Genomic DNA, 27,907 nt, shown 5'->3' with positions numbered 1-27,907 from the left:
GTAGGGGTCTCAAAATATTTTAACTAGATGTACTAATATTTTTTTGATTTGGTGATAACTAATCAAGTTTTATCTGTATTATTTAACTGTTATTCGTATCCTGTTTCACCACCAGGGTATTTTATTTAGAGTTTTATTAGCACCTAAGATGAAATTGCTTATTCCTTCCCTGGTTGGATTCGGTTACACCTAGCCAATCAAAAGAGGCGCTTAATATGGTTGTTGTGGTTGCATCCCCCCTGCAAAGAGGTTCAAAGTCCTCTTGAAAAAAACGTAGAAGATTTCTTCTTGTCAAGTTAGGTTTTTGTTGTTTTAATGAACTATGTGTGATAAATTGCTTATCATCGACACCGACTGTGGCATCGATGACGCCCAAGCCATCCTGGTGGCCTTGGCAGCGCCACATGCAAGAGTCCTGGCGATTACTTGCGTGTTCGGGAACGCGTCCGTGGACAACGTCTGCCAGAATGTGTTGAAAGTGCTTGCAGTCGCACAGCGGGAAAAGGTCGGTCAGTTTAATATCAAACCCCTAAATCTAAAGGAAATATTTTTAGAAAATCAACATTATAAATCACATGTTTTATATGTATACTTGCGTGAACATTCAAGTAAAAAAAAAAATTAAAAAAAAAACCTCACTTATGACTTATCACAACACTAGTTTGTAAAAAGAAAAAGGAGAAAAAAGGGTTTCAATTGAAGAGGTCCTTTATCGGGAAAATTCTCAGGATTTTTTCAAGTTAACTTAAAAAAAAGTGATAATTCAGGGGAAAAGTCTGCTTAAAATCTAGTCACATTTCAAGTCACATTTATTTATATAGCCTTTAATCTGCGCAGGACTGCACAGGATTACAATTACAAAATTGCACAATTACCTGATCTTAAACCGGCATGCGGGCAAGGAACAACTCAAAAACCTCATTGTGAGGAAAAAAAGAGAAACCTTGAGAAAGGACCTCACATGTGGTAATCCTCCTTCCAGGATTGACCAGGGTGAATCACAATTAGCATTACTGTACACAGAATAGTAAACACTAGGTAAGATGTTGAAAATGTCCGGAAAGTGCATGACAGCAACAACGCCCCCAGCCTGTAAACTAGTCCAGAAAGTCTATGACGGCCACAACGCAGCTTCCCTTCTCTGCCAGCTGGTAAATGCAGGGGTTGACATGCTTCAGGTCAGACGCCGGTCCGCTGACTCATCTCAAATCGTCCTTCTCCTTCGTATCACCACCAGGCAGGCAGTCGGAAAAAGACAGGACAATACAGAAAATGAGGTGGGCATCAGTCATAAGCTTTGGAATAGAAGTGTGTCTTAAGCCTCGATTTAAAAACTTCCGTTGAGGTTGCACATCTTATCTCCGGAGGCAGGGCGTTCTATAACATCGGGGCCCGGATGGAGAACGCAATCTATAGCTTAATCCAAAATTATTTTGTAATAAATTTGGGATAATGTCCCCCAACATCCTTCTACTCTATAGCATATGAATAACCTATATTTTCTGTTGACAATATCCGTGTATTATTTGTTATTGCAACATCCATTGCAGCCTGGTCATCCTGAAAGGGGGATTACCACATGTGCGGTCCCTTCTCAAGGTTTCTTCATTTTCCTCATCTTGAGGTTTTTGAGTTTTTCTTTGCCCTCATGTTAGTTTCAGATCAGGGGATGGTGTAATAATAGTCTGTAATAATAATAGTCTGTGCAATAACCTGTGCAGCCCTTTGATACTCTTTGTGATTAAGGGCTATACAAATAAAATGACTTGACTTGACTTTAATTGATGAGATTTTCCGCGACTAATATAAAAATGTTGTTTTGATAAAGTACGCTTAAAGGGACAGTGGGGATTGTATTACCAGTAAATGTAAATCCATTGTGAAGTGCAATTAAAAAGGAGTGTGAAAAGGCACAAGAGCACTAACTACAGTGACTCAAAATGAACAAATTGCACTTTTTCCCCCCCCAATCTTTCATTAGGTTTTTTTTTATGGGTACCACTATCAGCGAGACCACAATTATGTCCGCTCCCTCTAGGGGAGACCTATGTAAAATTTATGCAAATTTTTCGACCTATGATTATTCTAAAAAATGACTTTTGTATGATATTAAGATTTTGGTTATTTAAAACATGATTTTGAAATATTATTTCTATTTTGTATTGAATGATGGCACAGACATCTGCGGTAAACAGGGATTACATTGAACATTTTGTACCAAATAAAAACAGGTGACCCAATTGAGAATACACAATTTCCTACCTAAATAACAATTTTAGAAACCTTTTTATTTATTATAACATTATCCTCACATTAAGTTTTTTGAGCTTTTCTTTGCAGTCAAGACATTTTCAGATCAGAGAATGTATTAATGCTGGTCCATGCAGCTTTTTGAGGCTTTTTGTGATTAAGGGCTATATAAATAAATATGACTCGACTTTACATCGGTTTTTAACCACTGAAAAGTGCTTAATAACATACACTTTCTCTTTTCATTTTTTTGGATCGTTTACAGGTTTTATTGGCACATGAAAAAAAATTGTCTTTCATTCTAAAATATGACCAGTTCTACTTCCATTTTTGAGGGATGAATATTACGAAGATTAGTGTATAAAATATGTGATTATTGTAATTATTATAATTATTGATATCTGACCTATGTAATAAGTATATCCAAGAGATTTTGTTAAATTAGACACAAGAGGAAAGGAGGATTTGTAAAATGTATTTAATAGGGAAGATAAAGGGGTAGGGAAAATAAGCATCTGCTTCTGACTACCCCTTTTTGAACATGTTATGCGACATTATTTTGTTGTTGACTCATTGTTTTTGTCACGTTTTTATTTTAATGTTCGAAATAAAAGTTTTCTTTCTTTCATTTTTAAAATCCCAAATCATTATGATAAATGTTGCTAGTAAACTTGATATGAAAAAAAGCTCTGGTCATCCCTCTGCGGTCCTGCCCTGGGTAGATACCTGTATTTCGGGGCTCCGCTGGGCCTCTTCTGGGAGCCACCGCCAGCGCCAAACCTGGCGACCACTTCGGCACCGATGGCCTCGGTGACGTTTTGAAGGTCAGGGATCCCCGATGGCAAGAGAAAATCCAGGAGGGACACGCGGTGAGTTCCATGCTGAAACTCGTGGCGGAGAACCCAAAGCAGGTGAGGATGCGCCGTCCCATTGTGGCGCTCCTTTATTGAAATTAAAAGAAGTGTGGTGGCCACAGGTCACACTGGTTGCTCTGGGGCCCCTTACCAACTTAGCGCTGGCAGTTAAACTGGACCCAAGCTTTCCTGGAAAACTCAAAGATCTTTACATCATGGGTGGTAACATGGAAGGTAAATAAACTGATTGAAAATACCACTGTAACATCCATGTATATTGTCTACTTTAAAATTAACTATAGAAATAATTATTTCTGGCCTACTATGGTTCTAAGTTACCGAAATGTACAGACTATAAGGTGCACATGATTATAAGGCCCGCCTTCAAAAATATTCCTTTATGAAAGATTTTCTATATAAAGGTGCACCGTACTATAAGGTGCATGAAAGTGAAACAACAGTGATGCGCAAGATTTGCATTAAAATAAAAACATCAAGAAATTAAAAAATTGATTTCATAGAACATTAATATTAGGAACACTGGTTTCTCAACTAAAAATAATAATTTCCTTCCTAAATGGTTACCATATGTGAAAGCATTTAACTTTAATCATGCTTTTTATATTTTATTACGCAAGGCACACTTGATTATAAAGAGCACTTTTGAATTTCTTGCATTTTTTTTTTAAAGTGAACTGTATAGTCCGTAAAATACGGTAATTCAACTTTACTGTGTAAATGGTCTTAAATCCAAACACCAAAGTCTCGTTTACACACCTATGCCATTGATGAATGAAAATGTCACATCTGCATTTTCTGTTTATGTAATCTGTCCGATTTCATTTTTAATCATGTTGTCTACAACCTTCTTTTTATACAAACCCTCCCTGTAACAGCTGCATTCTAAACACAAGTTGGATGTTGATAAAAGGTTAAAATTTAGTTGGTTTAAAAAGGAGAAAACAACCCTCAGGCGTGCATGCCGTTCCAAATAGTATTTTTGTGTATTTTAGGACTAAGTTTTTTTGTGGCATTTTGTACCTGCTACTATTTTTTTTTTTTTTTTTTACATTTTTCCCAGTTTTTACACAATTTATTTGGTTTAGTTTTAGTCCTTTCAGTTTCATGTATGTTCTGTGCCTTTTTGGTTGTATATTAAAGTTTGTTTTATAAATTTGTTTTTGTATGTTGTGTGCGAGCATAGGCATAGGAAACTTGTCTCCGTGCGCAGAGTTCAACTTTGCTATGGATCCTGAGGCTGCTCACGTCGTTCTGGAGGAGTTTTTATGCCCAACCTATTTGGCCACATGGGAATACGCCTGCAGAAATTCATTGTCATGGGTAAGATGATGTAAATTGACAGTTTCAAAGTCTTTCAAGCACCCTCTTTAAAAGTTGCTTGTATGGTGAAAAGGAAAGGAGTTAAATATTAAAACAATAATATAAAAACCTTAACATTTTTAACTAACTTAAAAGACAACTAAGAATTGTAAAACGGTAATAATGGATATTTTTTTCCCTCCAAGAAAAAAATGACCTACAAATCATGTACTACTCTGAAAAAAATAAATAAAAAAACATGAAAAAAGGCACCTCACCCTTAGTACGACTTCCCCTGCTTTGATAACCCCCAATCTTTCCTATGAAGGACTTCTTTGAGGAGCTGACGAGTCAGGACTCAGTGGCTTCCCGCTTCATGAAGACCATCATGTCCCACTGCTGGGCATATTCCCGTGAAGCCCTCATGGAGAGGCGCGACATCCTCTTTGGGCAGGGCTTTGTCTGTTTTGACTCGTACGCAATGGCGGCCTGCTTGGACGCTGAATTGGTGGCTGAGAGCGTGCAGTGTCCGGTTCGTGTGGAGCTTCTGGGCTCCATGTGCCGTGGCATGATGGTGCTGGACCGCTTGGGAAGGCTCGGCAAAAAGCACAGTGTGACCGTGTTCACCAAATGCAACAAGGACAGGTTGGCAAAGATGTTGCTGGACTCGCTCATTCAGCCCACTGGAAAATAAATAATTTCAGACTACATCACAATTTAAAGATTGTATGTTGTAGCCATAAATTGAGATTAAACATCTATGTTCATTGAAGCAAACTGTGAGCCAAAGATGGGAAAGCAGCTTCCCCCTTGAGGGAAGTGCCGAGTCGAATCATTCACTTCCACAATCAAGAAAAGAAGACTATCAAGGAGGCAGCAAGCCTAGTGGTGGTGGAGGTGTTCTTGATTTGGGAGAGGGCCAAGACCGCTAAAAAGGCAGACGATCCAGACCTCGGTCGCTTCCCTGTTGCATTTGCAGTTGCCATACTTTTCACTCGAATACTTGGTTCGGGCCAAATAATATCTGAAACTGAGTTGGGAAAATATTAACCATAAATAAAAATTGATACTATAATACTGTTTCCCACACAAAGGTTTGTTTCCCCAAATCTTTACACCTGATGTGAGTCTTTTGAACCCAAATTTCAAATGGACATGGCAAAACAAACTTTTACAAGCACAGCTTATATTACCGGGCCAAATTAGCCTTGGTGCACCTCTTTAATACGTCCGACCGATCAGAAAATTCACAAGACGTGTTTCCTCCTAGTTTCACACCATATTCAGGCCTTCGATCATCAGAACATTCATTTTGGAAATCCTCCCTATAGATAAGGAACAAGCTAATGTTCATTCAAGCCAAATTACAGCAAAGATAAACAAACAGAATTACAGTCAGTAGGCGGCACTGTGATGAAATATTTTATTGTAATTTGCTGACAAATGAAGGGCTGAGGAAAATCAAACCTCAAGCTTAATACTTTTTGGACTTTTAAAAAGAGGATGCTTTTCTTTTAGTAGCCAATCAAAACTGAGGTTGCTGTCCAATTTGATCTGCTTTGTTTTTGGCTGAGCAGCCTTTAAGCCATTGTAAAATTAAATGAAAAATGTTTGACTTTTTAATACTGAACTAAAATTCTGCGTTGCAAACCAAAGGTTCAGTCTGAACCAAAGTTCCAGTTTAACAGCCAAAACGTCTCATTTTGCAGTTTTGCAGGGCAGAGGAAGCTGGACTCTATTAAAAGGAAAGTGTGGAACCCCCATGAATAAAAACCACTAAAAAAACTGAACACACAACAGCTGGCGAGCAATCAAACATTTTCCTGTTACACTTGGGAAAAATATCAAATTGTTTCGCAGCCTTAAGTGCCATTTTAACTAGCGTCTTCTGAAGAACTGGGCCAGGGCTCTGAACTCCGCCGGCTGAGTGTGGGCCTCCACGTGTTCCATGGATTGTATGTGCGACTCATGTCCGTTGAAGGGGACGGCGAGAGTTCCAGGGGGTCTGTCAGGGTGGGCGAATTGGCAGCAGAGGAGTAGGGCCGCAGGGACGACTCTGTACCAGTCGACCAGATGGAGTTGCCGAAGCCAGTGCTGGTGGACCATGGGTTGTGGCTGCCACCCAGTAGCGACTGGGATGCAAAACAAAACCCCACAAAAAACATTAACTTACCACGAGGTGGACAAGTGGTGATGGGCATCTTACCGAAGTGGGTGCGGTTGGCGAGGTGGAGCTGCTTGGCCAAGAGTTCAGGGGGTCTGTGCTGGGCATGTCCCAGATGGACATTGGCATTGTGGTGAATTCAGGCCAGCTCAACTGAGGCTCAGGTGGCTTCTGAACACTCATTCCACTAAAAACTAATAAACAAAGGATTTGTTAAAAATGACTTTTATCTTGGGTCTCCAAATTATGACCTTGGGCTTTTGGTGGCACTATGACTTTTTTTACAAATACCGTATTTTCACGACTATAAGGTGCACCTAAAAGCCTCATTTTTTTTCAAAAGCTGACCATGTGCCTTACAATACAGTGCACCTCATTTATGGATCAATATTGTGTTGCAAGGTCTCGCAACTAAGGCAAGCAGCCGCCGACTAGATTTTCCCCATAGGAGTAGTCCGCGGTGTTTGCTGGGATATATATATACACGGGTGTTTCATTTCCTAACCAATGTGTTAATCATCATTTGAATCGGTCACTATTGGCTAAAGTTATTCGGAGGTATAGGAAACGGGTCCTTTTCAGCATTTACAGGCTCGCATAGGCTAAAGCCTGGCAAAACAAAGCCATAAAAGATGAATGTGAATCACATGTTAGGTTGCTCTACGGCATGGAGAATTTTTTTTTTACTAGTCTGCATTTGTAAACAGAAATTATGGGGCTAAACGGACAGCTAGCAAGAAGCAACGTCCATCAATTTTCTTTTATTTGTCAGCATTATTGCGCGTTTTGGAGTGGGTATACATTTTACACGGTTGGATTTACTACACTCACGGATGTAAGAGAACCATACTATTATTATTGAACGAGACCACTTTGGTGAGCTACCCCGGCTTTATATTTTCCCAGTATCTTGTTTCAGACTGATTTTGATGGTTCTGTGATGAGTCTATTTTTAAATTCAATTCAAAGTGTTTATTGTTATAGGAACAGTAAAGAACCACGTTTCCCCGCACAAAAAAATTCTTACTTTGCTGTCCACACAGTTGCCAGCGAAAAAGAAAATAGAAACTAAGAAATGGCTAGCATTTCTTGAATCCCAAGAGTTCAACCTTCCTAATGATATGTGGAATGACGCATTTGATTGGTGACGTCATACAGACACCGTGTCCGTACGTGTCAGAGACACGTATTGGCTTCTTTGTGAGCCGTTGGAATGTTAAGTTTGACTGAAATATCTGACTGTTTTGTTGACGTTCCCACTGTAGCGCCTTATAGTCCGGTGCGCCTTATGTATGGGAAATATATGACAAAAAACTTTTTTGGGGGGGTGCGCCTTATAACCCGGTGCACCTTATAGTCGTGAAAATACAGTATATTAAATACATTTACTCATAATTTTCTTCAAAATCTGTACAAGGGTGACGAACAAACGAACCGCCAATGGATTTATTTCTGCCCACAAGACAATAGTGAGAAGCACAAGAGAGAAGAAGCAACAATGACCTGCAAAATAATCCACCCACTGTAGCTGTATTTGCTGACTACCACTTATCAACCACAGAAAATTTGTAGCAGCGAAGTACCCTAATTCAGTTAAACATTTTTCATAAAAAATACAAAATAAAAAAGGACTTTTTAAACATAATCATTTGAAATGAGGTTAGTGGGCTATCTTTCACTTTCAAGTTTCTCCAAGTTCAATAAATTGTAGTGGGGAAAAAATTAAACCATTGTTTGGCTTTTTTTTCTTTTTTTTTTTTTAAACAAACGCTCAGTTAATAAAACATTAAAGGAGATTGAATCTTAAGAAAAAAATATTAAGGAAAAAAACAACACAATAATCGTTTTATACTTGAATTTTGTGCCCCGTGATAATAATTTAATACGTAGCCTTGAAAGATCCCTCAACCCAACAGCAAAGTCATATTTTAAATTCCATAAATTTACGAGTCCAGCCCCCATAAGAATGCTTGGTCAGCTAAAAAGAGTTTGTAGACCCCTGTACTAAACCCACAATCGTTCATGCAGCTAATTCTTGCCACCGGGTTTGTTATTGTGCAAATGTGAAGTTATTTGTCATGTCAAAGGAGCTTTGATTTCATCTAGCAAGTTAGCACTTGCAATGATAAGAACACAAAAAGTACGGCAATTTTTACAAACTACGTCGTACCTCCTGTCAGATTGAATGAATTGTTGGGCCCAAAAGCAGAGAAAGAATTGGTCGAATTGAAGTTTGAGTTGCCAACTGTTTCGATGGGACTCCACAAGCCGGAGCTGCAAAGCAAATAAAACCACAGACTTGGGTACATTTTTTTAAACTGTATTATATATGCCTAGTATTTCTGTCCTCAGTACCTGTCTGAGCTGTCACTTTCTACTGATGTTGTGTGTGGCAGATTCAGTGTCTGGCTTTCAAACCTGACTGCCCCAGAACCCCCTGGTGGCAACAAGAGACATAAAATCAGGAGTTGAATACAATTTGCCTTATGCATAACCGAGGCTGAATAATTTTCATTTGTGTTAGCATATATTTTAGCCCAGCATGCCGTCCTGTTTATTGAATAATTATAACTGCTAATAGCACACTTATCACCTGGGCTCTTGTCGTAACCAGCAGCCACAGCGGCAAAGGTGGGGTTTCCGTTCTTGCCAGGGAGTGGCGTGGAGCAGGAAGCTTTGCGTCCCGGAGCTTTATTATGGTTTGCATCGCTGAAGAAAAATCACATTTAAATTATATCAAAGGGAGATATCCTGTGTATGAGTGCATCTTGCACACCTGTTGCTGTTGAGAACGCTGCTGTAGCTGCCTCGGGACAAGAAGCTGGGTGATGTCGGCGGTGGAGAGCATGTTCCTGCTGTGGATGATTGCTTGAGAAAGGGGTCTGCGTTTAATGTCCGAAGTGCAATCTGCTGGAGACTGTCTGCTTCTTTATATGGAAAAAGACATAGCACTACATTTGTACATGCTATTTAACATGTTTCCAGAACACACCTCTTCAGATATTAAAGCACAATTTTAGGAGAAAAAACAATCAGTTTTGGAATGAGGCTTTACACAAAACAATTAAAGATTTGAAATGATAAATTATTTTTCAATGTCTGCAGAGACTCTGGGGTACTTACGGACACTGTTTTGGCAAACAGGGATGTCCCACTCAGGTGTGGCAAACTCCTTCTCCCCTTCCGAGCTGCTGCTGTGTCCTTGCTCTTGTGCTGAACTCGATAATAGTTTGGCCAGCAGGGAGGAGCGACCTTCTTCCAACTTTCCATCAACTGTGGAAATAAATAACAGAATCTTGTTAAAACAATAATTACCTGGCAAAAATCAGGTGACAGATTCAGGAGCCAGGCGTGAAACCAACATCTATGATTCTGCGCCAGTTTAGCCTTGGGGGCGCTGTTATGGGGTTGGATGGATTTGGACGTGACAGCCTTGCGCGGTTTGCTCTCCTGTGGCGTCACATATGGGAGCTCCAGAGAACTGAAAATAGAAACCAAAACCATATACTTTCTCAGAAAAGTTGGCTATTTGGGGATGCATTATCAGGTTTGTTTTTTTTAAATGATCAATTTGACACAGACCTGTTTTTTTCACCTTGAACCTCCTTTTTTGTAGCTCCTTGTTTTTTTGATTTTTGTTTGGTAAGGAAATTTAAATTTGTATTTTCTTTTTCTTCTTTTGAGGGAATCCCTATTTTTCCTTTCTTTTTAACTGGTTCCTAGAGAGGAGCAACATAAGTTTTACAGTACAAGCATCACCCCTTTTTGTTCATTCAATTAATGTCTATTACAGCTGACCAAAAGTGCTAAGTCTAATTCGGCTCCTCAAGGGCTACGTGCAGTAGTTCACATGTACCTCTTTAATACTTGTTTCCACATCTGGATTTGAAGTTTCCGTGGTTGTGGAAGAGCTGTCGTCGTTATCAGCCAAGTTATCTTTAAATTCGTCACGTGCGGTTTTTATTGTAGATTTCTTTGTCTTTTCTTCCTTCTTTCGGTGCAGTTTTGTTTTGGCTTTAATTTTCCCTTTAGATTCCAAAACTGAAACATATAAATAACAGATTTAATATGAAATACATTAGAAAATTTCATACATCATATTGTTAATACAATTTTTTTTTTTTCAAAAGATACTTTCAAGAAGAGTTGGATTCAAAGACTTAAGGGTGTTGTGTTTAAGTTTTCTTTTAATCCAAATGTCTTGCTATTTTTCTTTTAAGTTGCGCCAGCAACAAACAACATTGTGTTAGAAGTATTTAGATTAAGCTTAACCAGAAAATAGACCAAAACATTTTCTTATCGAAGCTAACATTTGGGCGGCACATCTTAGATCCACCTGTGTTTACAACCACGGTCAACAGATGCAAATTCTTTCCAGCAAATGCTCATTTTAAAAATTTAAAGTCCGGTGATGCGTATGAAAATATTAGCAGCCAGCCGGCACAGTAATTTACCACTACACTTTGTAGATAGATACTCTTTTGCAGCATATGGCACTTTTGTTATAAACTTACGACCGGTTATTTTCTAAACTAATCTCAATCACAAGTCGGATGTTACCAGTATTTTTTTCCAACTATTCCGCTGACAATCAGCCTTTAAAAAGATGTACTGCAAAAGTGTATAAACAGTGTATGCTTTCTTTTTATTTGTTATATAATTTATGGCAACAATTTTGTGTAATGTGATGTAACTTTTTAAAAATATGGCTCCATTTTTGTAAAAAAATGTAGCACTTTTATTACTGTTAAAGTCATACAACATTTTTGAAAGACATCCAATTAATGTAATATTAGTACCTCATTCTCTCAAGCAGCCTTTTTCTAAGAAAAATGGGTAAGCTTTTCTCCTCATGGCATTTTTGTTGTAGGTATACATAATAATAAATATGAATAAGACTAAAAAGGGCCATGGGTTTAATCAAAATAAAGAATCCCCAGAACTCATTAAAAAAAGAACTGCACCTTTGTTGTGAATTGACTGGGACCCATGGTCCTGTTGTGTTTCTATGAGTGACTCTGGACGGTTGCGGTCTGTATCCATTGCTTCAACTAGGTTGGCGTAATCCGTGTCAGAGTTGCCTCTTTGTGGCAGTGATGACAAAGAAGGTATATTATGATGTCCCTGGAGATCTAGTTTGGCACTGCGAGATTTGCGGTTGCTCTGCTGGTTATCTGAGGGTGATGTAGCGGCACTTTCCTGGCTGGATGTAACACTTCCCCCTTTTGAGAAATGGGAGGATGTGGAGGTTTGTATAGAAGTAGGTTGTCGGCTGAGACCTATTCTAGAGCGTTTGTCTTGGAAGTCAGGGTCCAACAGGGTCCGACTATTCCCATGTCGGCCTCCACGTGCAGTACCGTTGCTGGATGTGTATAAGACCCTGGAAGGCTGGGATGTGCCACTAAAATGCAAAGTTGTCACATCAAAGAGCAATGTAAAAACATTACAAAAAATGTTTTTGAGTCATGGTCAACTGCGAATGCTAACATTGATCACTCACTTTGAATCACTGTGTAGTCGCACTATTTCCCTGAGATTAAATGGCCTCCCTGTTTCCAAGGTGCAGTTGGGCTCAACAGACACGCGCCGCTTAAATGGCTCCCAGATGCTTTGTGCTTCTAGGTAAGCTGTGCCGATGACCAAGAGAAACATAGAACTGCAGGACAAAAATAGTGAGTTTCAGACAATGACAATCGTCAGTCTGTACTCTATATACTTTTAGAGCTCGAGGTACAAATGGATCACAAAAAATATTTTAGTGAGTTAATTCATAGCATAGACACAAAGATTACTTTAGGTGGTACAATGTTTAAATAAAGACAGTTTTTGAGTGCATCTAGGATAGAATTTCGTGTGACGTCCTAGTAAAATAACAATTTGATTTCTCAAGAGCAGGCAAACATCTTAATACCTCATGACAAGGGCCACAATAACACAAAGCTCAATTTCCCAAGTAGGCCTTGGCAGGATCTCAGCACACGCTGACAGCATGTGGTAGGGCAAGGAGGCGTTCATCACAAAGACGAATTCTGAGCCGCCACGTGTCACAAGCTTGAGTTCACGAATTACTCGCGATGTAGTGAAGTCTGGTGTAAATCTGCGAGGAGAACAAACCAGTCTATACAAATCGTATATTTGACAACTTGTGCTTTTGCGGCACTTACAGTATAATGAGGTCTTCTGATGCATTGGGTTGAAGAATAAACTCATGACAGTTGAGAACCTTAAATCCAAATCCTTCACATGCTTGCCCATTTATCTCCACTGAGCGGATGGTAATGGGGAGCAAGCCTGTATTTTCCAGGCGGAATGACCTTTTCAGCGTGAAGGTGGGGTCCTTTATTCTTTTTTCTGCAATCATTTAAAGTTTTGGCAGCTAAATTTATATTTGAGAAATGACAAAATCCTGATCTTTAGTTTTCCAGTTCACCTTAAGTCTGAAATGGAGAATGGAAATACTCAACCCATGTAAAAATTAGAAAATGGTACTCACTGTCTGTGCATTCTCTCAGCAACGCTTCAGTCATCTTGAACCTTAGTGAGCTGCCCTGGCCCGGAGGCCTACCAGCAACTTTTAAGCTTTCAGTAGTGCCACGCCCATGTAGGACAATTGTGTCTATCACTGTCAGATTGTTTCTGAAAAGTCAAAATGGATACCTTAGAATGGAAATCACAATCATATGGACAGAATTGTGTTTGCAAGCGAGAACTTTTACCTTACTATGAGAAGAGACGAGATGCTGTGGTTGCGGACTGGTGTGAATCTTACGTTGAACGATCTCATCTCTTTGGGCATCAAGACCAGATTGTACACAAACTGTCTGCTGGATCCCTCAGAAAATGTATTTCCTGCACTTGTCTAACAAAGACAAAAAAAATTCAGGTTAAGATACAAACGTGTTTCCTGCATGGCCTCACATGGAATCTTTTAGACAACTTACCTGGTTTCTTTGTACTTGAAACTCCATGGTGCTTGTGTCAATGTTGATATTGGATAGATTTTCTGGTAGCCATCTGCCAAAAAACCAAAAGTGAGTCTTTCAAAATCAAGCAATAATAATTACAACAACAACAAATCACGATAAAATAGGGACTTCTGTGCAAAGCAATATTTTGTCCATCAAGTTGGTATTCACATAGCTTTCAGAGAACGGTGTATAAAGAGCTCCTGTAATAAAGAAAATATTTCAACAGAATTGGCCAATTGTACCTAAACTGTGGGACACAGTGAGGGCAGCACGACCTATGATAACAGTTAATGTCAATAACAGGCCAGACATGTGTGGAAATGATGCATGTACACACATCGGGATGCTACAAAAGATAGCAAATGACTTTCTACCTGTCTGCTAACTTCCCAGCAAAGACCGAGGGGTTGGGAAATAGCGCCAGCGGGAGAACCTGGACATAGATCGGAACGTCGGCTGGATTCCGCAAAATGACTTCACTTTCCTGAAGACACCCAGACAGAAAAAAAAATACTTTACATCACCTCAAGACATTCCTGCTAGCATTTGCCTGCACACAAAAGGCGCATTGTTAGGCAACTTACAGAGGAACTGTTTGTGTTGGTCAGCGGAAAGGTTATGTGCCGTGTGGAATTGATAAGAGAAGGCCAGGTCAGCTGGGCAGTTACTTTAGTTTGGACATTTTTCTGAAGATCTGCGTTGACTTCAAACATGGTTTCAATTCTGCAGTAGAACAGAGAAAAAGGGTAAAAAAAAATGTGTTCAATGAACAGTTCTGACAACACGGGAATCTACTAATTTAAACCCTTAACATTCCTGGAAAATTTGCCTAAAATTCCAATCCAATACGTACCCAAAGTAAATTGAATGTTGCTCTTGAACCGTTTGGAGAATATGGACGGTTTTGGTCTGAAAGGTAAGACTGAACCTATGTCCCAAATTAAAATAATCACTGCAAGTGCTCCTAACATTGAGCAATCTGAGTTGGAACGCACAAAAATAATTTAATTCTCGCCTGAATTCTTTTTTGCAATTAAATGCCTGAAGACTGTTGCGTGGGCATCTTAGCTGGAAAACAGGTAATACGATAGCTTGAAGCCTTACCTGGTACCGTGTCTAATTTGATCACAATCTGAAAAACTTTGTATTTTACAAATTTTTCTAAGGGTAAGTTTAGGCGTTTCCAAAAGTGATGATTTTAAGATGACCTTTGGTAATGTGTATTTTACTTTGGCCAGTTTTTTAGACATTGTGAAAAAGTTGTAAATGTTAGACTTCTGTTTCCAGGAGTCAAATTAATGCTTGTGCACACTTGCGCGTAATAATGGTGTGTATAAATACACATCAAAAGTATCGTCTACATTTGTTCGAAATTTCATTGGCTAAACAATGTGTCAATCATCATTTGAATCGGTTAATACTGGCTGAAGATATTCAGACCTACTACAGGCGATTTTCCTTTTATACAACAGACAGTGGGACCATGAAAAAAGCTCGCTATTGGCGAAGAAAGGTGACAATCGAAAGGTCTGAGGTTAACTACCATAATGTGAATAATTATATGAGTCGGTTCATTTTAAAAGGGGATTTTTGCAGCGAAACGAACAAATTACAAGAGCGTTGAACGGAACAGACATGCTTTCGGGCGGATTTCTTTTCATCTGTCTGCATCATCATGTGTTTTGAAGTAAATATTTTACACGGTTGGAGTCTATGGATTGTCGTTGATGTAACAAAGTCATTTTTGCGTACATTCAACAAATTTGATGACAACCAGTGGACATTATTTGTGAGCTATCCAGGATTTATAGTTCTTGCGTATCTTGTTTCAGACTGATGGTGATGTTTCTGCAATGAATACATTTGAAAATTGTCATCATATCTTGAATTCCAAGAGTTTGACTTTCCAATGATATGCGGCATGACATACAGTGACTTGCGAAATTATTTGGGCCCCCTTGAACTTTGTGACGTTTTGTCACATTTCAGACTTCAAACAAGATATAAAATTGTAATTTCTTGTGAAGCATCAACAATTAGTGGGACACAATCATGAAGTGGAACACACTTTGTTTGATATTTTAAACTTTCACAAATAAAAAACGAAAAAGTGGGTGTGCAAATGATTCAGCCCCTTTACTTTCAGTGCAGCAAACTCAGTCCAAAAGTTCAGTGAGGATCTCTGAATGATTCAATGTTGATCTAAATGACTAACGATGACAAATGGAATCCACCTGTGTGTAATCAAGTCTCTGTATAAATGCACCTGCACTGTGATAGTCTCAGAGGTCTGTTTAAAGCACAGAGAGCATCACGAAGAACAAGGAACACACCAGGCATGTCCGAGATACTGTTGTGGAGAAGTTTAAAGCTAGATTTGGATACAAAAAGATTTCCCAAGCTTTAAACATACCAAGGAGCACTGTGCAAGCAAAAATATTGAAATGCAAGGAGCATAAGACCACTGCAAATCTACCATGATCGGGCCTTCCCCCTAAACTTTTAGCTCATACAAGGAGAAAACTGATCAGAGATGCAGCCAAGAGGCCCATGATCACTCTGGATGAACTCCAGAGGTCTACAGCTGAGGTGGGAGAATATGTCCATAGGACAACAATCAGTTGTTTACTGCACAATTCTGGCCTTTATGAAAGAGTGGCAAGAAGGAAGCCATTTCTTAAAGATATCCATAAAAAGTGTCGTTTAAAGTTTGCCACAAGCAACCTGGGAGACACACCAATGAACATAAAGCAAAAGCTACAATGGAATGGTTCACCAAAAAACACATCAAGGTGTTAGAATGGCCAAGTCGAAGTCCAGACCTCAATCCAATTGAGAATCTGTGGAAAGAACTGAAAACTGCTGTTCACAAATGCTTTCTATCCACCCTCACTGAGCTTGAGCTGTTTTGTAAAGAGGAATGGGCAAAAACATCAGTTTCTCGATGTGTAAAACTGATAAGAGACATACCCCAAGCGAAATGCAGCTGTGATCGCAGCAAAAGGTGGCGCTACAAAGTATTAACTCAATGGGGCTGAATAATTTTGCAAAATATCCAATAAAGTGTGTTCCACTTTCTGATTCTGTCCCACTTATTGTTGATGCTTCACAAGAAATTACAGTTTTATATCTTGAGGTTTGAAGTCTCATATGTGGCAAAAGGTCAAAGTTCAAGGGGGCCAAATAGTTTCGCAAGCCACTGTATTTCAGTGACTGGTGTCATCATACAGACTAAGGATAGACCGATTTGTGTTTTTCAGGGCCGATACGATATCGATTATTATTATTAAGTGGAGGCCATGACCGATATTTGGAGCCGATGTTCATTTTCTCTTAAAGCTTAACAAATGGCGTAACAAATGTTTAATAATGCAAAAAAAAGACACAAATAATATTTGTTATAAATTAAAATTAACTTCAATAGTACTCTGAAAGCTTTTACAGTAAATAAAATAAAATACAATTTTAAGGGGTATTCTGCTGTAGTCTCCCATAGCTACACAACACAACATATTTGAAGTGTGTCTTACTTAGCAAACAGTAGATAGTCAGATTTTAAAATCAATTAAAACATTTGTTTACACGGGGAAAATCCAATAAAACCAGGGTCTCATTCACAATTGGTACTCTGGTAACAGCGATCAGTGAACTACTACGAACAATAAGGATGCTTTACAATAAGGGTATTAAAGCATGCTATGTAAAGCCTACTTGTGTGCAATTCGTTGTGGTTGTAAATATTATAGCGTTGAGCTACATTGCTCCATTACAACTCACAGGAATATGTCAGAATAAACATTAATAAACATTATATATACAATGCCAGTGTTTTTGTTTCAATCATATTAATCAATATGTGTTAATTAACACATTGTACAGACTACGATTGCAACAAACGTTCTATCGGAAGTGAGAAGCATAGGAAAATTGGAGTTTGCATTCGCGAGAAGGGGAGTGACACTCCAGTAGTTTCTGCTTCCGTGAGTGCGACACACCACGTTGATGACATTTCCTCGACAATTCAGTCAAGGGTTGGAACAAAGGGAGGTGAAGAGAAAAAAAGGCAGTAAATGTGAATGCGAAAAATATTCGTGGATATGAAATACATTAGCGAAAGCCCTAACTCTTGCTCCAGTATGTAGTTTGTGACTCCGCACAGTGCAGAGTGGGCTTCCTGCTTCAGTGGCTCCGCCCACCCTCGCTTATTGGGTGGGTAGCGTCCGAGACAGAAGACAGGAGAGGAAAAGTAAAGTTCGGTTCAGCTGCTGCTCAGTGTTGTGTTTAATAATCGGCTTAATCAGCCTAATAAAATGCTGATACCGATATCCGTCAAACTCCTAAATATCTGTGCCGATAATTGGCTCACCCGATAATCGGTCGACCTCTAGTACAGACACGTATTTGTTTATCTAAAGTCCAGCGGCCCGCCAGCGGGCTGTCAGAACGTTAAGGTGTTAAAATGGAAATCAAAAGAGAAATCTTACATGTCGCCCGTCCGCTCTTTCAACTCTTTCCATCTCTTGAGAAGTTTTTGGTGAAGATCCACATCAGTGTCCCAAATATCTTCCTGTAGCGCTGTGCCATAAGGCTTCGACTCAGCTGCCAAATGAAAGTTTAAAATTAAATTCTCAAAGAAGCCATTCAGCCCTTTGGTTGATATCATAACACTTACATTTAAAGACAAAAGGCATCCCCACGTAGCAGTGATCTCCACACTGCAAACTGGCGTCAAAATAAATATTTGCTACCTGCCAAAGCATGAGAGTCACGGGTGTGAGAACATACAAACGGTATCTAGTGCTAACAGTCTTTTTTTAATTGGCGGCACAATCAGCATTATATTCTGCCAATAACAATAATAGATTAACTGCTCAATTGATGCATCATAACATAAAAAACAACGTTATAAGCACACACCTTAGTAGAGGGTTGCAATAGTGTCGAGCAGCTTGAGGCTATCAGTGTCTTGCCAATTATCAGGGTATGATCTTAACCCCTTAACTTTCCTGTGAAATAACCCTAAAATCCCAATCCAAGGCGTACCCAAAGTAAATTGAATACTGTTCTTGAAGCGTTTCGAGAATATGGACGGTTTTGGTCGCTTTTGAACGGAAACACACCGAAGTTTTGTCTTATAACAATTGCTGCAAGTACTACAAACATTGAGTAATCTAAGGTGGAACACACAGAAATAGACGGTTTATATTCTCACCTGAATTATTTTTTGCAATCACATGCCTGCAAAAGAGTGTAGCACGGGCATTTTAGCTGATAAACAGCTGGGACAGTAGCATGAAGCCTTATCTGGTCCCAGGTCAAAATTGATCCCAATCTGAAAAGCTAAACATTGTATTTTACACAGTTCACAGTCCTAAAAGCTTTGCAATTGTGTATTATACTTTGGCCAATTTTGAGACATTGCAAAAGAGTTATAAATATTTGACATCTCTTACCAAAAGTCAATCCCTGGTTGTTCACGCATGCGCATGATAATTGCGCGTAAAAATGGATCGCAGGTTGCATTTACGCAAGTTTATTTTCGGCTCTGATTTAAGACATCCAGCAAAATTGCATACAATTATGTTGGAAATTTCATTGAATAACCATTGTGTCAATCATCATTTGAATCGATCACTACTGGCTAATGATAATAAGAGCCAAATAGGTTATCGCAGGCTAGGGACACTGGAAAAAAAAGTTTCATTTGACCAAGAGTAGTATCAAAGTGTCAGAGGCAAACAGCCATACTGTGAATCATCTGACAAGATGCAGAAATGCTTTTAGGTGATTTTTTTCTGACGGCATTATTGTGTGTTTTGGAGTAAATATTTTACAGGGTTTGAGTGACTGGTTATACCGGCTTTCTAGTTTAAGTGTATGTTTTTTCAGACTGATAGTGATGTTTCCGTGATGACTACATATTGAAATGGTCATATCTTGAACCCCTTGAGTTTAAGCTTTCCAATGATATTTGGCATGACATTTCAGTGATTGGTGAAATCTTGGTCTACCAACAGTCCTACTGCCCGCCGGCGGAACGTTAAGGGACTAAATTGGGGTCACTACAGTGTTGGGTCATTGAAAATGCAATCAGTTGTCAGAATACTACAAATACAATAAACACAGGGTGGCCAACCCGATCCACGAGGGCCGCATGTCCTGCATGTTTTGGAGGTTTCTCTTCTCCAAATCAGGTGATGCAAATTTTCAGCTTGTCAGCAAGTTGTGTAAGAGCTTGATAACGATCCTGTTTTGGAGTATAGGAACGCCAAAAACATGCAGGACATGCGGCTCTCAAGGACCGGATTGGCCACCCCTGCAATAAACTCTAATAGTTTTGCCTACCTTCGTTTTGCGCCTAGGCTCGAGCTCATCCTTGGTATTGCGGAGGCGCTTAAAGTAGAAGCGAATATCTTCTGTCAGCGATCGGATTTGCTCTAGTTTTACTTTTTGTGAGAAAGAGCTCCGGATGCTAAAAATTTGGTGTACCACCTTTCCCTATAGCAGGACGAAACAAAAATCAGTTTGATTATTACAGTGTATGTATATAACAAACACACACACACACACACACACACACACACACACACACACACACACACACACACACACACACACACACACACTTGTATGCAAAAGTTTGGGCACCCCTGATCATTTAAGATCTTCCTTTATAAATAATTGGTTGTTTGGATCAGCAATTTCAGTTAATTATATCATATAGCAGACAAACACAGTGATATCTGAGAAGTGAAATAAAGTTAATAGGATTTACAGAAAGTGTACAATAATTACTTAAGCAAAAGTAGGCAGGTGCATAAATTTGGGCACCCTTGTTGTCACCCTTGGTGAGAACAGTCAAACTCAACCCATAGACCAGCTCCAAAGACCTACAACCTGATCTTGCTGTAGATGGTGTCACTGTGCATCGTTCAACTATTCAGCGCACTTTGCACAAGGAAATGCTGTATGGGAGAGTAATGCGGCAGAAGCCTTTTCTGTGCACATGCCACAAACAAATTTGATTGAGGTTATGCTATAGCACATTTGGACAAGACGGCTTCATTTTAGAAAAAGGTGCTGTGGACTGATGAAACTAAAATTGAGTTATTTAGACATACCAAGGGGCGGTATGCATGGCACAGTATAATTTGGTGGTGGTTCCATCATGCTGTGGGGCGGTGTGGCCAGTGTAGGTACTGGCAATCTTGTTTAAGTTGAATGTCGCATGGATTCCAGTCAGTATAGGCAGATTCTTGCGAACAATGTTCAAGAATCATTGACAAAGCTGAAGTTGCACCGGGGCTTGATACTTCAACGAGACAACGACCCAAAACACTGCTCAAATTCTATTAAGGCATTCATGCAGAGGAACAAGTACAATGTTCTGGAATGGCCATCGCAGTCCCCAAACCTGAATATTATTGAAAATTTGTGGTGTGATTTAAAGTGGGCTGTCCATGCTCCGAAACCATCAAACCTGACTGAAATTGAGATGTTTTTTAAAGAATAGTCAAAAATACCTTCAACCAGAATCCAGACCCTCGCTATAAGAAGCATTTAGAGACTTATTTCTGCAAAAGGAGTATCTACTAAATATTGATGCAATTTTTCTGCTGGGGTGACCAAATTTATCCATCTGCCTACTTTTGTTTAAGCAATTATTGCACATTTTCTGTAAATCCTTTGAACTTCATTTCACTTCTCAGATGTCAATATGTTTGTCTGCTATTTGATATATTTAACTGAAATTGCTGATCCGAACAAACAATGATCTTTAAAGAAAATCTTGAAAATTATCAGAGGTGCCCAAACCTTTGCACAAGACTGTGTGTGCATATATATATATATATATATATATATATATATACACACATACATACAAGAGCCGTATCCCCCTAGTAGGAGGTCGCTACAGTCAAGACCACACTGACATTCTTGCATTCTTGACTTTTTGTGGGAGATTGATACAGAGGAGGGGATTCCCAGCCCTCTCGCTTGCCTCCACCGATGTGTCACAACACCTATCGTTGGAAGTCATTAGGTGACCAAATGTCTCCTCCCCAATTCCAAGCCCTAATCCCGACCAGGGAGGCAACGGGTACCAATGTTATAAGTCTTAGGTAGGACTCGGCCGAGGCTCAAACCGGCGCCCTCCCACACCAGGCTGGTTGAGCATATACCAGCAAATACAAGAGAGCACTCTCCTTAGCATTGATTTGAATATTTTAAATTGTTTTGTTCATTTTGTTGGCAAACAATAACAACCCATGTTGTGGCCGATACCTCAGGTTAACACTTCTAGTAAGACATAGTGAGTGATATAAAAAATACATTTTTATCTTGTTTTTTTTTTATTAGAAATTGCTGCTATCAGACATTCAATTATGTTAAGTGTTTAAGAACTACGTGAACTGCATTCCTCGTTTTCCGTGAGGGTTACAAAAAAAAAATGGTAACGTAAGTGTGTCTTACGGGAAATGACTGTGGCAGGACGATGTGATTGGGCGAGCTGGTTAAAGTACCCACAGCGATGAATGCTTTAACTGGGATAGTTAATATCTGAGGAAAAAAGGTGGGTCAAAGGTAAGAGTGAATTAAAGTGACACCTCAGATAAATGAGGTACACCTCAGATAAATGGGGTAAACATTTACATACTTCATAGTCTGTGGTAATGTGTACGGCTCCGTCATACGTTCCCTCAAGCGCCTTGGCTACCAGAGTCACACGGAAGGCAGCATAGAATCCAGACGCCACAATAATCTGGAAAAAAAAAAAAAACAGTTACACATACAAACTTTTTTAAGTCATTACGAGCTACTGCTTTATATATTTGCAGATTTAAATGACTCAAGCTGTTCAATGAAGGAGAGAAAAAGAGGGTTCTATGCTCTACGTAAGTGTAAAATGTCATCATTGCTTAAATACTTATGTTACTGCCTACAGCACTACCAATACATCAAGGGGAAATTAAATGCATCAATTTTAATGGCAACTCCTGTTACTACAGATTGTGTGTACAGAGACACATTGTTCACTTTAAATAAATATTGTGTAAATCCTATGTACAGCTGCCAAATCACCACCCATCATTATGTTTTTGTTTGAAGTACGATTCATTTACTCAGAATGTGGTGTGTGTGCAACTAGTGTGAATTCAGTAATTAGCCATTCAACTTCCTAAAAAAAGATCTCCAGCATGATTTTAAAAGCATTTGTAGACACACCTTCTGTTGTCAAGCAGAGCATTGTTTTCTTATGAATAATTTTATCATATGACTAAGGATTGAGGTGATTCAAACCCATGGCAAACATCAAATCAGTAAAAAACGTATTAGCTAATTAAAAACCTAAAACAGATTGCTGCTTAATAAAATATTTTGACACATTTGTTCAGCTTTTCAAGAAAATGCTCATGGCAATTTAGCAGTTAGGCAATTAATTGTACACTACTTCAACTGGGATCAACTAACTACTGTATTCTCTATGTCAAACTGCACAGAGTATTTAATACTACTAGCGATAACAAAAATAGAGTTTCTATTGTAGTACAGTACAATTCTAGGAGTGTGACTGTCCTCTTTGGAATTCTTACTGTTTTGTAATGGGATGCAGACACGTTCTGTAAGTCTTTCAGACGATTGGTGGCCATTGTTGCATTTCCTTTCTCGGCTTTGAGCAGCTCCATGCTGAGGCTGTCACCAGTCACATGCCAGGACCTTACCTCCAACTAATGGGAGTTTGAAATACAATTTTCTCTGAATACATGATTGTTTAATGGTGGTTGAGCAACTCTCAGTGAATGCAGAAGGAAAAATTGTAACATGATACGCGAATTAATCAGACTTCAAAACACATAGGGGACACTATCTTTTACCTCTATGGGATTACTGTTCACCACCACAAATATGATGCTGCTAGTGTCTGAGGCACTGTGGACACCAAAGTCTAGAACTTTCCTTCTTAGGCTGGGTGGCAGCACATGAGGCTTGAAAGAGAGCAAAAAAAAACAAAAAAACAAAGCACTCAGTGAGTTAGGTGTCAGTATTGACCATTGTGTGCTGAGGTCATAAGAATAAAAAGTACAATGCATTTGAGAAGAAGACGTTAGTAAAATATATACCTCCAAGAAACCCGTGTAAGCCCTGATAGGCAGGTGAAACTTTGAAGCATTGGTGATGAGCAGGATGTTGTTGTTGATGTGAATGGACGGCCGAACGGGTCGAAAAAGGAGCGAGAAGGCGTAGCGCGAGTCGCGGGCAGGAAGCAAAACAGGCCCACTGAAGTTTTGTATCTGTAAGCATCAGTAAAAAAAGAAATTACAGAAGTTTCTCTCTATAACATTTAAATCGTGCTAAATTGCATGTAGGGCTGGCAAAGAAACTAAGCACAACAAAAAATCTGACCAATAGTAGTTCCCATAAAAAATATTACATTAATACTAAGCTATCAGAACTTAAAATTAGTTTATTAGCGTTTTTCACATGATATTCATGATACTTGTTCAGATGTCTGTAAACATTGGCACTGGAAAAATGACCTAAAATGAAAAAAAATATACATATTCTAAAAGTTGTTCGAAAGTCACCTTGAACATGGTTTTGGCCTCTTCGGGCAGTGACACATTGTGTATGTGGATGGCAAAATTGAAGGCATTTGTGAGGATTATGGCTCGGTCAGCCGGGTCCACAGGGCTGTCGCGAATGTGGAACAATGTTGCAGAGTGGTCAAAGCCCAGGTGGCTGCAACAAAAGACATTAATAAAGTATCCTTATTACCTCGCACACAGACGTTTTCATAGCTAAATATAACTTACCCTTCTAAAACATCTGCCTGGTAGGGAATTTCAAGCTTTGAGTAACTCTTTTCCTTTGCTTTCACTGTGATTTTACCAAAGAACTGAAAGGGTCTCTTGGCCTTGGAGGCTGTAGTAGTCAAAGTAAAAATATCAAATTACCACAAATAGGTAGCATTGTTACTAGAAAATAATTTTGTAAAATTAGAAAAGTTTTATCATTTTGACAATATTTTTCTTATTGATGTTTTATTTATTTCCCCACTCAATTAGAAAAATACTTAAAATGAGCAAGAAATATGACAAACTGATTATTTTCTGATAATCATATAACAAAGTTTCTACAGCTTAAGGCAAGTTAAATCCAAGATTTTTCAAGACTTTTTAATGCCGTTATCAAATTTAAAAAAAAGTTGACAAAAAACACACAATCGAAACACATAAACAAAAACAAAAAACCCCACCGATTTCTTGCACACAATATGTGGGGCATCGCACAGCGTGGATATTTCATACAGAAAAATATTCAAAAAAGGGTGCATGAGAAGTGAGACTGATACCTACCGTCAAAAGTAATGTTAGCCACATTAGTAAAACTGCTCTCTCCTGCTCGGAGCGTTACTGCTTTGAAATCAATTGTAATAGCCTCATTAGATGGCGATGTTCGGATGCTCTGTACAAGAAGAAAAACTTTAAATCTGGAAACCAATGAAACAAGAATGATTTTAAAGAGTTAAAAAGGTAACCAACTGTAATGGGAACATCTTTTGTTCCCGAATTTAATAGATGCAAAGAGATCAGTTTTGGTCGATCTAGAGAAAAAAACAAAATGATCTGAGTGCAAGGGAAATGTGCGCTACAATATATGTATCTTTTGGAATGCATACCTTGTGAGCGCAATGTGCCGAAGTCAAGCATTTCGGTGGCGGAATAAATACCATGGGCTGAACAAAAAGCCGTTAAAATGAGACTTGGAAGGTCTTTGAGTGTAAAAATATAAACAAATAAAAATAACAGCACACCTGCCGTGACTTCCACCTCAACAGGCAGGATTATAAACTTGTCTTCATTAGGCGAATTGGTTTTGATTCGGATGAAAGCCGTGTGGTTGTCCTCATCTCTGGATGAGAAGCTGGCTCTCATCACGCCTTTTGTCTCAAAAGGTGGAATTTCCTGGAGATGAAAGCAGGAAAGACAATTTACAGACACTATGAGCTCTGTGCAAACGTGTAGTTTAACCTTCGTAAACAAGGTAACAAGTATAAAAATGTGTAAATAACAACTAGTACAAAACTCTAAACTACGCACCCACAATTTCCTAGTGCCTCCCTGCTGACCAGTGGGAAGCTCAAGATGTAGATCCCCTCCACTGGAATAAATCTCAACCACCTCCACCGAGCCACACACACATACAAAGTCATTTAAAAAATAGTGGAATCACGGATATTATGTATAGGTAAGTATAAATATTGCAATCCAGTAATACGTTTCATTCAGTTGCTTGATTATAATTTACCTGCAATGGTTCACTGTAGGGGTTATGGATATTTATTAGCGGCGAGAAGCTGCTATTTACTGGGACACGAGCTCCCACAAAAGGACGGAGCCTGTAGGGGTTTGGTATTCCCACACCAAAAACCTTCACAGTTGGATGAGGTTAGGGTTGGAGAGAAAATCAGTCAAGTCAATAAAATTGGAAAATGCATGCCTTCCTGAGTATTCGTTACCTGGTATGTAAACACTCCGTGATGTGATGTATTAATAAATAAAGTGTTTTCTACATTCCCGACGACTCGTGCTAGGAACACGACATCAAATGACGTGTTACCTCCTGGTGGGATTATCTTGGAAAAACACAGAAAATATGATTAGATTAAACAATAACTTGGGGACTCAAATTTTATGTCAAAAATATAAGAAGGAGGCGAGCACAATGTAATCTTGCCTCACTTACTGCTTCCTGTTGGCTCATTTTAGCATTCTCCTATTTGTCTTTAAATGTTAAATAGTCCACTCCCACTTTTTCTCCCTGAGCTTCTTCGTCTTTAGACTGTTTCCTGGTGCCTCATGCCAGCTGACCATATGCTCCTGAAGGTAGCAGAGACTAAGCCAGAAGCTCTGAATGGGTCTTTTTTTACCCTCAATGGCAATGTATTTCATGGTTGCCCAGCGCACATAAAGTCCTTTTGCAGCCCAATTTTAAAACCATTTATAAAATCAAGTTGTATTCCTTGCAAACACTGAAATCAACATCCGAGTTAAACCCTTGTTTTCAGTATTCATTCTTGTTGTATTTTTTAAATTATGTTGTGCTCAATTGTCCTTGATAATGCTGTGCAGTTTTTCTAGAATTCTCTTGAACTGAAATAAAACTACTGGAGCTTACAAAAAAATACATAGAGACAATTCAACATTTAAATAGTCAAACACTGGAAGGTAATTTGAATCATAATATCTGTGACTGGCAAGTTGTAATATCTGCCTATTTTACAAAATAATTGAGTATGTCTATTTTTGCTTCAGAGCTTCTTGATAACCTAACCTCAACTTCTGCACACAAGTCAGTAAAGGTGCAACTTTAGAGATTAAATTATATAAAATGAGAAAATGTTGTGTATATGCTGGGTTTTCAACTGTAGACTGTTGTTGTAGCTTTTTGGAAGTAAGCATGAGCTCCATCCTGCCTCTCCCTCAGATATTTTCTCCCAAGGTCAAATACTTTAGCCACTTTCCTCCTCTATTTATATGGAGGAGGGAAGCCAGGGCTCTTGTTCCAACTACATTCTTTTAAAACCATGTTGCAAAAATGTTTCTAATTGATGCAATGCAACAATAAAAGTAAATTTAGATACTCACCCTGCTTTGGAAAAAGGAGGCGTGAAAATGTGCCGTCGTTGCTGATATTGATATTAAACTAATTTCTGCTGGGCTAGGATTATGTAAATAAACTTTTTCCATTTTTGGCATGCCCACAGGCCTGTAAAAGAATAAAAAACAAAGTTTAGTTAATGTGTAAATAAAGCATCCACACAATATAGCTGTCTGAAAAATAATTTTGTTTTAAAAATATCAAAACCTATATCCTGACAAAAATCATGCCTCTAACACAATAAATGTTACATCTCCACAAAAGGGAGTGTGTTTTATTAGGTACATTCATCGATTAGGTACATTTAATTTTGAAATAGTCTTCTATTTAACATATTGATGTCTTAAACAATAACAGGCAGTACTTGCACAAAGCAGGGAGTATCGGAGGACATCCTTTTTCAGAAATTATATCATGTCACAACAGCAGAGTTCATGGAAATGTTTTTACAATATGTAGAAAACTAAAAAATATTTTGAGAAATACATCTCTCTAATGTCTGTGCCCAGTTGAGAAACAAGTTCAGCATGTTAAGTTAATTTAAGGTGACGTTAACCACTGTGATTAAAACTAATCTAACCTGAAAATGCAGAATGAGATCTTCAGTTGACTCATTTTAATGACTAACATTTAAAAAATTTGGACTTGCAAAAGGTCACGTGTTGTCAACAGTTGTCAATCAAGGT

At 38.8% G+C, this 27,907-nt stretch overlaps 2 protein-coding genes across 2 annotated transcripts in view; one reads left to right on the top strand and one right to left on the bottom strand.

Annotated features, from left to right (window-relative positions):
• Positions 1 to 78: 78 nt before the first annotated feature.
• On the top strand, positions 79 to 5,517 carry LOC148355477 (nucleoside hydrolase). Its single transcript, XM_088350186.1, has 5 exons — positions 79 to 505; positions 2,973 to 3,161; positions 3,227 to 3,338; positions 4,309 to 4,445; positions 4,753 to 5,517. Exons 1-5 carry the CDS (start codon positions 323 to 325, stop codon positions 5,116 to 5,118), a joined length of 987 nt encoding a protein of 328 aa, XP_088206312.1. The 5' UTR covers positions 79 to 322; the 3' UTR covers positions 5,119 to 5,517.
• A 316-nt stretch (positions 5,518 to 5,833) lies between these two features.
• The window catches only part of tmem131 (transmembrane protein 131), a 34,826-nt gene continuing 12,752 nt past the window's right edge, over positions 5,834 to 27,907 (bottom strand). The window contains exons 5-41 of the mRNA XM_088349260.1: positions 27,209 to 27,329; positions 26,080 to 26,196; positions 25,869 to 25,991; positions 25,661 to 25,741; positions 25,375 to 25,525; positions 25,240 to 25,296; positions 25,103 to 25,164; positions 24,917 to 25,025; positions 24,374 to 24,482; positions 24,146 to 24,299; positions 23,681 to 23,851; positions 23,435 to 23,545; positions 23,153 to 23,287; positions 22,216 to 22,320; positions 22,032 to 22,118; positions 19,902 to 20,054; positions 18,229 to 18,304; positions 18,041 to 18,155; positions 14,141 to 14,279; positions 13,931 to 14,040; positions 13,530 to 13,602; positions 13,305 to 13,447; positions 13,082 to 13,224; positions 12,753 to 12,939; positions 12,500 to 12,685; positions 12,089 to 12,244; positions 11,553 to 11,989; positions 10,445 to 10,629; positions 10,171 to 10,307; positions 9,951 to 10,069; positions 9,712 to 9,861; positions 9,365 to 9,515; positions 9,182 to 9,297; positions 8,944 to 9,025; positions 8,759 to 8,862; positions 6,631 to 6,782; positions 5,834 to 6,556 (exon numbers count right to left, since the gene is read on the bottom strand). Of these exons, the coding sequence (XP_088205386.1) occupies positions 6,299 to 6,556; positions 6,631 to 6,782; positions 8,759 to 8,862; positions 8,944 to 9,025; positions 9,182 to 9,297; positions 9,365 to 9,515; positions 9,712 to 9,861; positions 9,951 to 10,069; positions 10,171 to 10,307; positions 10,445 to 10,629; positions 11,553 to 11,989; positions 12,089 to 12,244; positions 12,500 to 12,685; positions 12,753 to 12,939; positions 13,082 to 13,224; positions 13,305 to 13,447; positions 13,530 to 13,602; positions 13,931 to 14,040; positions 14,141 to 14,279; positions 18,041 to 18,155; positions 18,229 to 18,304; positions 19,902 to 20,054; positions 22,032 to 22,118; positions 22,216 to 22,320; positions 23,153 to 23,287; positions 23,435 to 23,545; positions 23,681 to 23,851; positions 24,146 to 24,299; positions 24,374 to 24,482; positions 24,917 to 25,025; positions 25,103 to 25,164; positions 25,240 to 25,296; positions 25,375 to 25,525; positions 25,661 to 25,741; positions 25,869 to 25,991; positions 26,080 to 26,196; positions 27,209 to 27,329 (5,065 nt within the window). The 3' untranslated portion in view covers positions 5,834 to 6,298. The remainder of the gene's footprint in view (positions 6,557 to 6,630; positions 6,783 to 8,758; positions 8,863 to 8,943; positions 9,026 to 9,181; positions 9,298 to 9,364; positions 9,516 to 9,711; positions 9,862 to 9,950; positions 10,070 to 10,170; positions 10,308 to 10,444; positions 10,630 to 11,552; positions 11,990 to 12,088; positions 12,245 to 12,499; positions 12,686 to 12,752; positions 12,940 to 13,081; positions 13,225 to 13,304; positions 13,448 to 13,529; positions 13,603 to 13,930; positions 14,041 to 14,140; positions 14,280 to 18,040; positions 18,156 to 18,228; positions 18,305 to 19,901; positions 20,055 to 22,031; positions 22,119 to 22,215; positions 22,321 to 23,152; positions 23,288 to 23,434; positions 23,546 to 23,680; positions 23,852 to 24,145; positions 24,300 to 24,373; positions 24,483 to 24,916; positions 25,026 to 25,102; positions 25,165 to 25,239; positions 25,297 to 25,374; positions 25,526 to 25,660; positions 25,742 to 25,868; positions 25,992 to 26,079; positions 26,197 to 27,208; positions 27,330 to 27,907) is intronic.

Source organism: Urocampus carinirostris, chromosome 12, assembly GCF_059441175.1.
Source record: "Urocampus carinirostris isolate Australia breed hairy pipefish chromosome 12, RoL_Ucar_1.0, whole genome shotgun sequence".
NCBI lineage: Eukaryota > Metazoa > Chordata > Actinopteri > Syngnathiformes > Syngnathidae > Urocampus > Urocampus carinirostris.
This window is presented reverse-complemented; position numbering and strand designations above follow the sequence as displayed.

Excerpts from the sequence above, each read along its gene's own strand:
- LOC148355477 (XM_088350186.1), top strand. The coding sequence starts at position 323 with ATGTGTGATAAATTGCTTATCATCGACACCGACTGTGGCATCGATGAC. Across the intron at positions 506-2,972 it reads CAGTCGCACAGCGGGAAAAG|ATACCTGTATTTCGGGGCTC; the intron begins GTCGGTCAGTTT and ends TGCCCTGGGTAG. Across the intron at positions 4,446-4,752 it reads GCAGAAATTCATTGTCATGG|GACTTCTTTGAGGAGCTGAC; the intron begins GTAAGATGATGT and ends TTTCCTATGAAG.